This window comes from Oncorhynchus clarkii, chromosome 32, assembly GCF_045791955.1.
Source record: "Oncorhynchus clarkii lewisi isolate Uvic-CL-2024 chromosome 32, UVic_Ocla_1.0, whole genome shotgun sequence".
Classification (NCBI taxonomy): Eukaryota; Metazoa; Chordata; class Actinopteri; order Salmoniformes; family Salmonidae; genus Oncorhynchus; species Oncorhynchus clarkii.
The window spans coordinates 32437559-32452666 of NC_092178.1; the positions used below are offsets into that span (position 1 = coordinate 32437559).

The following is a 15108-nucleotide window of genomic DNA, read 5'->3' on the forward strand; positions in this document are numbered from 1 at the left end:
AGGGTTGAACCAGGATCTGGACATGAAGCTAGGGTTAGGGTTAAGGGTTAGGGTTGAACCAGGATCTGGACATGATGCTAGGGTTAGGGTTAAGGGTTAAACCAGGATGTAGACATGAAGCTAGGGTTAGGGTTAAGGGTTAGGGTTGAACCAGGATCTGGACATGATGCTAGGGTTAGGGATAAGGGTTAGGGTTGAACCAGGATGGAGACATGCAGCTAGGGTTAGGGTTAATGGTTAGGGTTAAACCAGGATGTAGACATGAAGCTAGGGTTAGGGTTAGGATTGAACCAGGATCTGGACATGAAGCTAGGGTTAGGGTTAAGCGTTAAACCAGGATGTAGACATGAAGCTAGGGTTAGGGTTAAGGGTTAGGGTTGAACCAGGATCTAGACATGAAGCTAGGGTTAGGGTTAAGGGTTAGGGTTGAACCAGGATCTGGACATGAAGCTAGGGTTAGGGTTAAGGGTTAGGGTTGAACCAGGATCTGGACATGAAGCTAGGGTTAGGGTTAAGGGTTATGTTTGAACCAGGATCTGGACATGAAGCTAGGGTTTGGGTTAAGTGTTAGGGTTGAACCAGGATCTGGACATGAAGCTAGGGTTAGGGTTAAGGGTTAGTGTTGAACCGTGATGTAGATATGAAGCTAGGGTTAGGGTTAGGGTTAAGGGTTAGGGTTGAACCATGATGTAGACATGAAGCTAGGGTTAGGGTTAGGGTTAAGGGTTAGGGTTGAACCAGGATCTGGACATGAAGCTAGGGTCAGGGTTAGGGTTAAGGGTTAGGGTTGAACCAGGATCTGGACATGAAGCTAGGGTTAGGGTTAAGGGTTAGGGTTGAACCAGGATGTAGACATGAAATTAGGGTTAGGGTTGATCCAGGATGCAGACATGAAGCTAGGGTTAGGGTTAAGGTTGAACCAGGATGTAGACATGAAGCTAGGGTTAGGGTTAAGGGTTAGGGTTGAACCAGGATGTAGACATGAAGTTAGGGTTAGGGTTGAACCAGGATGTAGACATGAAACGTCATGTAGATCCTTTGAGATGGGGATCATGACTGAACATGTTTTCCACCAGATAAGTTCTATTCATATCTCCCTGTCTTCCTACTGGGACTGATTATAAAACATAATCTTGTGGATGGAGGTTTAATTGCCTTTGTTCCATAAAGAAGACGCCTTTCAAAAAACAGTGCAGCGGAGGATAGGAGATAATTACACTTTCAATGGATCTCTCCTTCACTCTCGGGCTCACTCACTCTATTTCATTCTCTCCCTCCCAACACCTCTCAAGACCCCTCCTTTTTCCCTCCTTCCACTGTCTCATCTGTTCCATTTCCTTTCATTTAGTCAGCAGTCTGATTAGGAGGCAAAGTCACCTGACAGTCATTGCCATAGCGACCAAGTTAAGTTTTTCCTCTCCTCTCATACTTTCACTATAGATCAAGTCAAAGAAAGAGATGAAGAGAGATGATAAGGATCATGTGGTCTGGGATTTGTTTTGCTTCTACACAATCTAATATGACTCTTGGAACCTCTAGCATGGTATTTCATAATTTCCCTAGTGGAAATTCCGCACATAGAAATGTGGGGGCCTTGTGTGTTGGGAAGACGGCCGTTATAGCAGCCCTCTATCGCTCTACTACCTTTTGAAACAGTATTTACGTGGGTTATTGCTTTGTAGTTACCATAGTGTCTCTGAGGGTTCAGGAAAAGGTAGGCTCAATTAATCAGAGGTCGTTGACCCTCTCACACGGTGCAACGGCGAAAGATGTCTCAACCTAGGACTCAACCTGACTATTTCACTGGTCTTGAAAACTGGCGGACGACCAGCAAATCCTATCAAAATCATTACACCAGCTTAGGCAACACGGTATGCCCATTATAAGACATTAGTTCATGTTAGTTCTCCACAAATGTCTGAGACGTTCTCCTATTTTCACCATCATAAAACCAAGAACTGTCCAGTCTGATTTATACTGTCCTCTCTGTTATATAAGGTAGAGTTCTCCCTCCCTTTCCTTACCTCCCCTCTCATACTTTCACTATAAATCAAGTCAAAGAAAGAGATGAAGAGAGATGCAGAGGAGCATGAGGTCTGAGATTTGTTTTGCTTTACACAATCTAACATGACTCGTGGAACCTCTCGCATGGTATTTCACAATTTCCCTAGTGGAACTTGCGCACATGTTGAAAGCCTTGTGTCCACCAGGAACATAGAAACAGTCTGAACCATACTGTCCTCTCTGTTATATAAGGTAGAGTTCTACGTGGTCTGTCTGATCATGTTGACCCCTTAACTTTTCCCACATTTTCTTACGTTACAACCTTATTTTAAAATGCATTACATTGTTTTTCCCCCCTCATCAATCTACACACAATACCCCATAGTGACAAAGCAAAAACCAGGATTTTAGAATGTTTGCAATTGTATTGAAAATGAAAAACCAAAATATCACATTTATCCAGACCTTTTGCTCGGTACTTTGTTGAAGCACCTTTAGCAGCTATTACAGCCTTGAGTCTTCTTAGGTATGAATTTAATCAATTTTAGAATCAGGCTGTAACGTGACAATGTGGAAAAAGGGAAAGGGTCTGAATACTTTCTGAATGCACTGTAGAAACAGACAGAGACAGAGAGATATAGAGAGAGGGTCAGTGAAAATCCAGACCTAGTCTGTTCAGTCTGTGTGTGTGGACCTGCTTAACTATACTTTATTCATCTTAAATATTCCCTATTACACACACAAAGAGTTACACAGTTACACAACACACACACACATTTGTGCACATATAATCACAAAACACAAATCCCTTTGTTCTTTCCAGTGGCAAGACACTCCAGATATTCACCCGGGTTTGAAGGTTCCAAAAACAAAACTTGAACTCTCAACAGCTAGTCTGGGTACCAGTCGTTTTAGTTAACATTCATTCCACTCCTTGCCACTCCTATTATTTGCCAAAGGCAAGGAGTGGCACGGAGTGGCAAGAAGTGGAATGTTAGCTACAGAGACTGGTGCCCAGGCTACTCAACAGCAGGTGTTGGATTCAAATAATACACTTGTAAAGCCAGAGACATATGCATTCAAGTGCGTTGAACAATACAATGATATCAGATGATTGAGTGTGTGTTCTCTCTGGAATGCTCGCATGGTATTTACATGCAAGGCGCAACCACTAACTTTGGTGTGGAGTGATAAGAGATGCTTATCAAATCTCCATGGAGACCACACTTGACAGTGGGAGTTTTGGGCGGAGGTGACTCAGAGGAACACTACAGTGTTGAGACAGATATGTTCCAGAAATACGGATGACAGACTTGAGCGGAGCCTTTGTATTTATAGCTGCAGAAGAGATTCACAACATCATTGATGTATTGTTAAATCCGTCATCTCTCAAGAGATTGCAGTTTCATGTGCGAGGGAGGCTAACTGTCAAGCAAACTGCAACTTGAGAACGTTTTCATGGTTTTTAGACAGGTGTTCTTTTAAACTGTCAAGTCTTCTCTTACCTCTATTGGCCCTTTGTCCGAACATCCTGAAAGAGAATTGGACTGGTGATCGCTCAATTGTCTGTTTGTAATGCGACCTATTGGGGCAAAGAATGGTCTGTGGGTGGATTATAGTTACGAGTGAGACTGATTACATAGGTCCAGGGCAGTGCATCTCACACACCCACTGGCGCTTCTTTCACACGAGGAGTATTGGGGAGCGTGGAAAGGGAGTGGCACGGCAGCTGAGCATAGCAGCGGAGGGAGACAGAATCGAATACCGTAAACAAGCGGCTCGGCTCTTCAATTTTACTGGGTATAATTTTCACATGATACAGAGCAACGCTTATTGCTAAACTGCCTTTAATTTGATAATTTTATACCTAAAACGGCCCCTTTTAAAAAAGGTATTCAATGAAACGTTGCCTTCTCATGTATTTCTGTGCCGTTCCTCTTATGAATGAGATCTGATCACGTATTATTAGAACAATAGCCAACAGCGTCTGGAAGAAGAGCATTTTTCTTCTTCTTAAGTTGTACAGTTACAGTTCTCGCTTCTGTTTCTACACTATACTATCAGCTACTCTGGTGGAATCCAGCCTCAACCCTTTTCATCTGCTGTGGATACCCGACTGACTGCGCCGAGATGGGGGTAAGAGTTATTTCTATTGTGTGTAAAAAATGCGTTTATGAATGGATAGCTGTAGTAGCATATGAGACATGTGTAACTCACCTCAAAGGGTTCAAATGTGGAAGAAACATCATATTGGAATGACATTAACCACTATTGGATTTCGATGGCTTGTGAAACTATTGCAAATTGCTGTGACTTTACTTGCATGACAGTTAAACGCATGAAGGGTAGCTATTTCTATGTTGATTCAATGCAATTGGACGAATTACAGTTCAATACATTTCATCGCTGTCTATTCTTCTGTTAAATCACATTTTCCATGTCTGTGTTAAATAGAAACATTACTGACATTGTTCTAATCTGCTATCTGCACCGTTTTCCGAATTGCGCTCGAACCGATTCGCTGCGCACTTCCACTCCTCTCCTCTCCAGCCGTCAGCGGGTGCGTCATAATTGAGTTATCGGGAGAGGAGAATCTGGTCCCACATTTGGATTATAAACTGAGTGGTTCGAGCCCTGAATGCTGATTGGCTGACAGCCGTGGTATTCCACGGGTATGACAAAACATGTATTTTTGCTACTCTAATTATGTTGGTAACCGATTTATAATAGCTACGCGGAGTGCCTGGACACAGCCCTTAGCAGTGGTATATTGGCCTTATTGCTTAATTATATCACTAAACATATGTAGGCTACCGAGGGATGAACTCTGTTGGGCAATTAATAAGGAATGTGTCGCCGGTGTGGCAAAGGCGCGCAATCTGTTCCTTGTGACAAATTGAAAACAAGCTGTTCGCCAAAACTAAATCCCAAATTATATGTTTTTTTGGCCATTCTCTACTTTTTTTTGTATATATTCCATTGAATTTGAATGGCACATAGAGAAATTGTCAAGAAGAATTACAATATTTAGGAATATTTAGGTTAGGCTACAGAAGAAAGACAATGTGGATGCAGGAAGGATGCCTTATCCATCCTCTAAATCGGATGATCTATTAATAGGCCTAATTTCATTACATTATTAGCCTAGTTGTCATAATATTGTTTCACGTTTTGACCCCTTGCTTTTATGGCACAGTGATGGCCTCCATGACTGACATTTGTAATTGATAAGGAGGCCACAGGGACACCTTCAGAGGGTGGGGGTGGGATACCAGATGTCGGAATTGGAATATTGGAATTGTTGTCCACCACTTGTTTTATACCCATCCTACAGAGTCATATATTAAGTCACTGAAACTGTGAGAGTCATTGGTTATGGATATACAGACAGGGAATTATTGGAGAGGTTCGGTTGGGGTACCAATCAATGCAGACAGTTGCGCCAAAATGGATGCCCAGTTCGTTCCCCCATGTTGATATGGGTTAGGGAGGTTGTCATAGCCTAATAATCTAGCATGCCAGTGACGGGTTGTAACAGAAAGTCTTGCTTATTTCTATCTTCCATTTTGACTCGGTGTAGTGATGACACAGACTGCCAAAACCCTGTTGATTAGGCATGGCAAAAAGGATAAAATGTTCCTATTCATCGTTGTATACAGTGCGTTCGGAAAGTATTCAGACCCCTTGATTTTTCACTATTTTGTTCCATTTTAGAATAAGGCTGTAATGTATTTAAAAAACACAAAAAAAAGTTATCAATCTACACACAATACCCCATAATGACTAAGCAAAAACCGATTTTTAGACCATTTTGGAAAATAAACTGAAAGTTATCAAGTATTCAGACCCTTTACTGTACTTTGTTGAAGCACCTTTGGCTGCGATTACAGCCTCAAGTCTTCTTGGGTATGATGCTACATGCGTGGCACACCTGTATTTTGGTAGTATCTCACATTCCTCTCTGCAGATCCTCTCAAGCCCTGTCAGGTTGGATGGGGAGTGTCGCTGCACAGCTTATTTCAGGTCTCTCCAAAGATGTTCGATCTGGTTCAAATCCAGGCTCTGGCTGGCAAGGACATCCAGAGATTTGTCCCGAAGCCATTCCTGCATTGTCTTAGCTGTGTGCTTAGGGTCGTTGTCCTGTTGGAAAGTGAACCTTTGCCCCAGTCTGAGGTCCTGAGCGCTCTGGAGCAGGCTTTCGTCAAGGACCTCTGTACTTTGCTCCATTCATCTTTCCCTAGTCTCCTAGTCCCTGCCGCTGAAAAATATCCCCTCAGCATGATGTTGCCACCATCTTGCTTCACCTTATGGATTGTGCCAGGTTTCCTCCAGAAGTGACTCTTGGCATTCAGGCCAAAGAGTTCAGTCTTGGTTTCATCAAACCAGAGAATCATATTTCTCATAATCTGTGAGACTTTATGTGCCTTTTGGCCAACTCTAAGCATGCTGTCATGTGCCTTTTACTGAGGAGTGGCTTCCATCTGGCCACTCTACCATGCAGGCCTGGTTGGTGGAGTGCTGCAGAGATGGTTGTCCTTCTGGAAGCTTCTCCCATCTCCACAGAGGAACTTAGAGTGACCATCGTGTTCTTGGTCACCTCCCTGACTAAGGCCCCTCTCTCCTGATTGCCAGCTCTAGGAAGAGTCTTGGTGGTTCCAAGCGTCTTCCATTTAAGAATTATAGAGGCCACTGTGTTCTTGAGGACTGACCCTCTGGTTCTTGTTCACCTCCCTGATCAAGGCCCTTTTCACCATATTGCACAGTTTGGCCGGGCGGCCAACTCGGCCATTTTTGGTACCCTTCCCCAGATCTGTGCCTCAACACAATCTTATCTCGGAGCTCTGACATGCACTGTTGACTGTGGGACCTTATATAGACAGGTGTGTGCCTTTCCCAATCATGTCCAATCAATTGAATTTACCACAGGTGGTCTCCAATCAAGTTGTGGAAACATCTCAAGGATGATCAATGGAAACAGGATGCACCTGAGCTCAATTTTGAGTCTCCTAGCAAAGCTTCTGAATACTTATGTAAATAAGGTATTTTAGTTTTATATTTGTCATAAATTTGAAAAAATCTAAAAACCTGTTTTCGCTTTGTCAATTTGGGGTATTGTGTATAGATTAGTGAGGAAATACATTTTTTGAATCCATTTTAGAATAAGCCTGTAACGTAATAAAATGTGGAAAAAGTCAAGAGGTCTGTATACCTTCCGAATGCACTGTATCCTTCCTTAAGCCGATGATGTTATGATTCATGGCTTGTGATTAAATTTGGTCCGTGCTATCCTGTACCCTTGGGACGTCCCTACCCCCCTCTGAAGTTGACATTTAAAAGGGTTAAAGATCAAATTCAGGTTATGTTTATGGTTAAGTTTAGGGTAAGGGAAGCGACATCTCAAGGATTACGGATAGCACCGGCCAATGAAATTATTGGCACTGGCCAATTCCTTTAGTCGGCCCTAATTTGGGTCAACAGTTGATCTCACGGGATGCGTAGTAGGCCTTTCATCAGCAGTAGCAGTGTGTTGTTTGCTCTATAAGTTCATTCATATGCTTTGTGACCGTGATACATAGGCCTAAAGGCCGAGACAATTCAACCACACCTTTGTTTTATTACAAAACAGGATAGCAACCTCTGTCCGTTGAAGTCCACAAAGCATATTGCATGTAACAGACAGTTAGTTACATGACCTACAGCATGGTCAAGCAAGTTAATGTTGCCAACATTTTCGGACCTCTAAACACATTTTTTATTTTTCTTTATTTAACTAGGCATGTCAATTAAGAACAAATTCTTACTTACAATGACGGCCTAGTCCAGCCAAACCCGAACTACACTGGGCCAATTGTGCGCCGCCCTATGGAAACAACTATTGATTTATAACCAAAGAGAGTTACTGCAAGTCGCAAAGAATACAGGAGCTGCCTTCACTATTCCAGCACCATTTCAACTTGATCATTTCAACATCATCAAATCACCTCTACAGGAATAAATATCTCTCCGGGAAGAAGAAAGGCGGGGGTCCGTATGTTTCATGATAAACTACTCATGGTTTGATTGTGATAATATACAGGAACTCAAGTCCTTTTGTTCAACCGGACCTAGAATACCTCACAGTCAAATGCCGACCGTATTACCTAACAAGAGAATTCTCTTTAGTTATAGTCACAGCCGTCCGTGTATATTCCCCCCACAAGCCGATACCACAATGGCCCTCAAAGAACTTCACTGGACTTTATGCCAACTGGAAACCACATATCCTGAGGCCGCATGTATTGTAGCTGGGGATTTTTACAATGCAAATTTGAGGAAAACACTACCGAAGTTCTATAGTACTCGCCCTGCTAAAACACTCGACCACTGCTCCTCCAACTTCCGGGGTGCCTACAAAGCCCTCCACTGCCCTCCCTGAGGGAAATCTGATAACGACCCCATTTTGCTCCTCCCTTCCTATAGGCAGAAACTCCAACAGGAAGTACCTGTGCTAAGGACTATTCACCGCTGGTCTGACTAATCGGAATTCACGCTTCAAGATTGTTTTGATTACGCGGACTGGGATATGTTCTGAGTAGCCTCCGAGAATAACAAACTCAGTCACCAGTGTATTTGTCTATCAGGAAGTGTATATGGGTTGTTGTACCCACTGTGACTATTAAAACCTACCCCAACCATAGGGCGGCGCACAATCGGCCCAGCGTCGTACGGTTCTGGCCGGGGTAGGCCGTCATTGTAAATAATAATTTGTTCTTAACTGTCTTGCCTAGTTAAATAAAGGTTACATTTAAACTTTTTATTGAAATGAACCAGAAACTGTAGATAGATGGCAGCATTTGCGCAAAACTGAAAGCGCGCACCACCGCATTTAACCATGGCAAGTTGACTGGGAATATGGCCGAATACCAACAGTGTAGTTATCAAAAAGGCACAACGTCAGTGTAGAGACAAAGTGGAGTCACAATTCAACGGCTCAGACACAAGACGTATGTGGCAGGGTCTACAGACAATCATGGACTACAAATGGACTTTTTCTATTACAGTGTATTGGATTACTGTCATTCATATTCCAGGTGAAAAAACCTTTCCAAACAAAACCTTCGTATCATAACCTCTAACTGCTACACACAGCCTACATCAGTGTCACCATATTAGCTTACGCCATAGCTAGTCAACATAGCTACTGGAACTAAAGCGTTTGTAAACCCACTACAATATGCAGTACAGTGTACAGTCAGCAAGCAGTTTAGCAGCGGGCCCCGGTGGCAAGAAATGTATAAAACCCAAATCTTACCTTGACTTGGAAGAGTTCCAGTGTTAACATAGCATCCCTCTCTGTTTGAGCCGGGTGTTTGAGTAGGCTAAACTAGCTAGCTGCATTCACTAGCTAGGTTAAAATGAAAGTGAAAAAATACAACAAAATATAGATAGTGCTCTCTCCCTCTTGCTTCTCCTTCATTTTTTAAAGGAATGACTTTGTTCAAAACTGTTCAACTATTGTCTTTGAGTCAACTACTCTCTTTGAGTCAACTACTCACCATATTTTATGCACTACAGTGCTAAATAGCTGTAGCTTATGCTTTCAGTATTAGATTCATTCTCTGATCCTTTGATTGGGTGGACCACATGTCAGTTCATGCTGCAAGAGTTCTGATAGGTTGGAGGACGTCCTCCGGAAGTCGTCATAATTTCTGTGTAAGTCTATGGAAGGAGGTAAGAACCATGAGCCTCCTAGGTTTTGTATTGAAGTCAATGTACCCAGAGGAGGTTGGAAACTAGCTGTCCTCCGGCTACACCAGGCCTGGGCAATTCCAGTCCTCAGGGGCCTGATTGGTGTCACACTTTTCCCCATCCCTAGCAAACACATCTGATTTAAACTAATTGCATTTTTAACTGAAGATCGTGATTAGTTGATTATTGGAGTCAGGTGTGTTAGCTGGGGCTGGGGCAAAAGTGTGACACCAATCAGGCCCCCGAGGACTGGAGTTGCCCAGGCCTGGGCTACACTATGGTGCTACCCTGCAGAGTGCTGTTGAGGCTACTGTATTTCAAAACAGTGTGTTTTAATCAATTATTTGGTGACTTGAATATATTTAGTATTGTTTTATCCAAAAAGGATACATATTTTTAATGTTTTACTATGGTCCTCCCCTTCCTCCTCTGAGGAGCCTCCCCTGGTCTACAGTAATACCAGGTAAGAGCACCCCCAATGTCCTCTCCCGACCACCTTCCCTATGGCTATTTTGTAATTAATTTGAGAGCAAGTGGACTTAAGGGAACTATTAGCATAGTCAACCAGTGGTGGGCTAGGCGACTTCGGTGTTTAGTGGACGACATTTTGGCTCTCCTGTGGATGACTCTGGGGTACTTCCTGGTTTGTGTGTGTTACATGATGGGAAACAGAAGGAGATGCAGTAGGAAAATGAACCACCAAAGGCTCCTGTGATGCATATCTTGTAAAGTCTCAGTTAAAGCTCTGATACAATGATTTGGAGTTGTCTGATAGGACAGGTTCTGTATCTCTATCTTTTGAATCTCTCCCAATATCTCGTTGAGTCTCTCCCAATGTATCTTTGAATCTCACCCAAAGTATCTTTGAATCTCTTTCATTGTCTCTTTTAATCTCTCCCAGTGTCTCTTTGAATCTCTCCCAGTGTCTTCTTGAATCTCTCCCAATGTATCTTTGAATCTCTCTCATTGTATCTTTGAATCTCTCTCAATGTATCTGAATCCCTCCCAGTGTCTCTTTGAATCTTCCCCAGTGTTCCTTTGAATCTCCCCCAGTGGCAATGTCTAGTCTTTGATCAAGCGATGAAGACTGTAATTCAACCATGAAATGTGATTACCTTGTAGACTAGATGGATACAACATGAATGTATCAGTGACCAAACCCAAAGTCTGCTTATAGTGTCTTTTACTGTGATTAAGTTCAGACAATAAATTGCCTTTTGTGTGTTTTAGGGCCGTAAACACAGGCACATACACTTAGTATACAAAACATTAAGAACATCTAATTAATATTGAGTTGCACTCCCACTTTTGCCCTCAGAACAGCTTCAATTCGTCGGGTCATGGACTCTACAAGGTGTCGAAAGCATTCCACAAGGATGCGGCCAATGTTGACTCCAATGCTTCCCACAGTTGTGTCAAATTGGCTGGATGTCCTTTGGGTGGTGGACCATTCTTGATACACACGGGAAACTGTTGAGCGTGAAAACCCCAGCAGCGTTGCTGTTCTTGACACAAACCGGTGCGCCTGGCACCTACTACCATACCCAGTTCAAAGGCACTCAAATTTGCCCATTGACCCTCTGAATGGCACACATACCAGTGGAGGCTGCTGAGGGGAGGACGGCTCATAATAATGCCTGGAACGGAGCGATGCATGTATTTGATACCATTCCACTTATTACGCTCCAGCTATTAACACGAGCCCGTTCGCCACAATTAAGGTGGCGAACGGGCTCACAATCCATGTCTCAATTGTCTCAAGGCTTAAAAAATCCTTCTTGCCTTCATCTACACTGATTGTTTTATTTTTTATTTCACCCCCTTTTCTCCCCAATTTCGTGGTATCCAATTGTTTTAGTAGCTAATATCTTGTCTCATCGCTACAACTCCCGTACGGGCTCGGGAGAGACGAAGGTTGAAAGTCATGCGTCCTCCGATACACAACCCAACCAAGCCGCACTGCTTCTTAACACAGCGCGCATCCAACCCGGAAGCCAGCCGCACCAATGTGTCGGAGGAAACACCGTGCACCTGGCAACCTTGGTTAGCGCGCACTGCGCCCGGCCCGCCACAGGAGTCGCTGGTGCGCAATGAGACAAGGACAACCCTACCGGCCAAGCCCTCCTTAACCCGGACGACGTTAGGCCAATTGTGCGACAGAGCCTGGGCGCAAACCCAGAGTCTCTGATGGCACAGCTGGCGCTGCAGTACAGCGCCCTTAACCACTGCGCCACCCGGGAGGCCCCATCTACACTGATTGAAGTAGATTTAACAAGTGACATCAATATGGGAATATAGCTTTCACCTAGATTCCCCTGGTCAGTCTATGTCATGGAAAGAGCAGGTGTTCTTAATGTTTTGTATACTCATTGTACAGTATTTAGACATACATTATAAGAGGCATATAAACACATACAGGCGTATATAAGGCACATAGTATAACACATTTAGTATCATGGACCATTTCTCCTCTAAGGACGTTTTCAGGACTTGCTGTGGTCTGTGGTCTCTCTGACCATCACGGCACCTGGGGCCACAGGGCCACCGTCATGTGCTTTTCATAGAAACGACCATGTGAGGTCCCTCTCACTGTGGCACTGTACTCTCACAAGGCTTGTATTGTCCATGACGAGAGAAAGAGGGAGACATTTAAAGAGAGTGTGGGAGAGAGAGAGATGAAAGGAGACAGAAAGAGTGAAATAGAGGTTGGGTGTGGAGGGAGTAATTGAGAGAGGGAAGGGTAGAGGAAGGAACCATGTTTGGGTGCCTTTGCATTATGTAGGCAATCACTGACATACCACTGACTGTAAAATAGGGACCTTGTAGGAGTCTTAAGGGTAAGCAGCAGGAGGCAGGCAGGTAGAGGGGGTTCGATTTATTTACAAAATTTAGCTAATGTTCCAAAGCGATGTTTATCACTGTACATATTTACAAAGTTCAGACTTCAACCTTCAATATTTAAAATAAAAAGCCTTCAATCAGGTAAAAAATAAACTGTATACCACAAAAGACAGGTGGGATATACCTGACTCGAATGCAGACTTCCTGTTGCGATACCAAAACCGATCTGACAAGAAAATCCCCAAATGGGCGTTTACTGTCAATACTGTACACTTGGTCACTCCTTGGACCATACCATTTCAAAATGAAACACATTTGAATGTTGGGAAACATTAAATTGGGGAAATAAAACACTCTCAAATTGTGGGAATTTGGAGAGCTCACTACCTATAGGAGACACCTAGTAAAGTAAAGTAGCCTAGTTATAAACCACAACCAAAAGATCTTGATTTGAAAAACCTTCCATTCTGGACCATGTTATACATTTCCTGGCTGTTGTAATTGTCATAATTTTCATGTGGAATATACAAAGCTAGAGTGGCAAATATTTAGGGAGCTTTTCCCAACCATATAATTACGGCAGCCGTGCACTTAATTCTCTGTTTGCTTGTTTGATTGTGGCCTCCACTCAAGTAGCGAACATTGATATTATCTGAGTGCATGAATTCCTATCTAGTTGTGGCTTAGCAAAACTCAAAGTTACTAGGGCAGCATTGACACGTTCAAAGCCTAAAATTGTGGATTTAGGATTAGCTGACCCACAGCTAATTAACCCAACCTTTTCCTATGTAAAATATGGACTGGTCAGGGATCTGTTTTCTCTCTGTGTTTGTCTTTCAGTATGGACGGTCAGACAGCTACCGTGTGGCCACCACGACGGAGAAGGAAGAGAAGGAGTCCCCCAAGAAGGCGGACTCCAAGGCGGACAAGAAGACCAAGGACATGGATGAACTGAAGAAGGAAGTTCCCTTGGTATGTAGTGCATAATTCCTACTTCCTGTTTCCTGTCTATGCACAGTGCCCTAGAGCAGTGTGTCCTGGAATGTTGCTAATTGGAGACCAATTTTAGTCCAAAGTGCTAATCTAAGGAGGAAGGACCCTGGTATAATAAAAGGTTGAGAAACAATATTCTAAAGAGCACCCACTGGGCGGCGGGTAGCCTAGTGGTTAGAGTGTTGGGCCAGTAACCGAAAGGTTGCGAGATTGAATCCCAGAGCTGCCAAGGTCAAAAAAAAAAATCTGTCATTCTGCCCCTGAACAAGGCAGTTAACCCACTGTTCCTAGGCTGTCATTGTATAAATAAGAATTTGTTCTTAACTGACTTGCCTCGTTAAATAAAAAAACGTTTTATTTTTTATTCAACCAATGTGTTCCCAGTGGGCAGTCTTTGTGTATTCTGTTTGCGACAACAAAAAGATAACTTCTCAAATGATTGGACTAAGGATTTTGGTAGCATGTATTCCTGAAAATCTTTTTTATTGGTGGCAGTAAGTGATTCTCATGGGTGTCAAACAAAGGATTTTTTTTTGTATGAATAGTTTGTGTTTAGAGGCAATGCCAATGTAAACTAATCCTGTTTGAAGAGAATTTACTCTGTTATGAGGTATAACGTGTACGCTGGAAGTCGGGAAGCAAGTACAGGGAGTGCAAATGTAATAATATATCGAACATAGCACAAAACAAGAAACACGAAATGCGTACAGACATGAAACAGAGTCAATAATGCCTGAGGAAAGAACCAAGGGGAGTGACAGATTATAGGGGAGGGAATCAGGAAGGTGATGGAGTCCAGGTGAGTGTCGTGAGGCGCATGTCACGGTCGTGAGGAGAAACGGACCAAGGCGCAGCGTGATTGGAGTTCCACATCTTTATTTTAGTGAAACTTAAACAAACCAAGAAACAAACAACGACCGTGAAGTACCATAGTGCTACATGCACTCACTCAAAACAATATCCCACAAAGCAGGTGAGAGAAAGGGCTTCCTAAATATGATCCCCAATTAGAGGCAACGATTACCAGCTGCCTCTAATTGGGAAACATGCCAATCAGCAACATAGAAAATAACTGACGGGACTGGACACCGTGTCTGGACTGGGCACCGGCGCAGAGGAAGGCTCCGGCCTTGGAGGGGGACTGTGCGCCGTGCCTGGACTGGGCATCGGCACAGAGGAAGGCTCCTGCCCTGGAGCGGGACTGGACGCCGTGCCTGGACTGGGCACTGGCGCCGTGGAAGGCTATGGCCTAGGAGCGGGACTGGTGAGGCACACGTGGAGCTGGCACAGGACGTACAGGGCTGGGGAGACGCACTGGCGGCCTGGTGCGTGGAGCCGGCACAGGTGGCACCGGACTGGTGACACGCACTTCAGGGACACGCACTTCAATGGTCGAGTGCGGGTAGCTGGAACACGACGTGCCGGACTGGGAAGGCGCACTGGAGGCCAGATGCATGAAGCCGGCACAGACTTCACCAGACTGCTGACAGGCTCTTCAGGTCGAATGTTGAGCAGAACACACTTGATCAACATCTCTCTCAT

General features: G+C 43.8%; 1 protein-coding gene across 1 annotated transcript in view; it reads left to right on the top strand.

Annotated features, from left to right (window-relative positions):
• The first annotated feature begins 3670 nt into the window (after positions 1-3670).
• The window catches only part of LOC139392232 (sodium/potassium-transporting ATPase subunit alpha-3), a 29681-nt gene continuing 18243 nt past the window's right edge, over positions 3671-15108 (top strand). Inside the window, exons 1-3 of the mRNA XM_071140070.1 lie at positions 3671-3804; positions 4069-4140; positions 13414-13545. Of these exons, the coding sequence (XP_070996171.1) occupies positions 4135-4140; positions 13414-13545 (138 nt within the window). The 5' untranslated portion in view covers positions 3671-3804; positions 4069-4134. The remainder of the gene's footprint in view (positions 3805-4068; positions 4141-13413; positions 13546-15108) is intronic.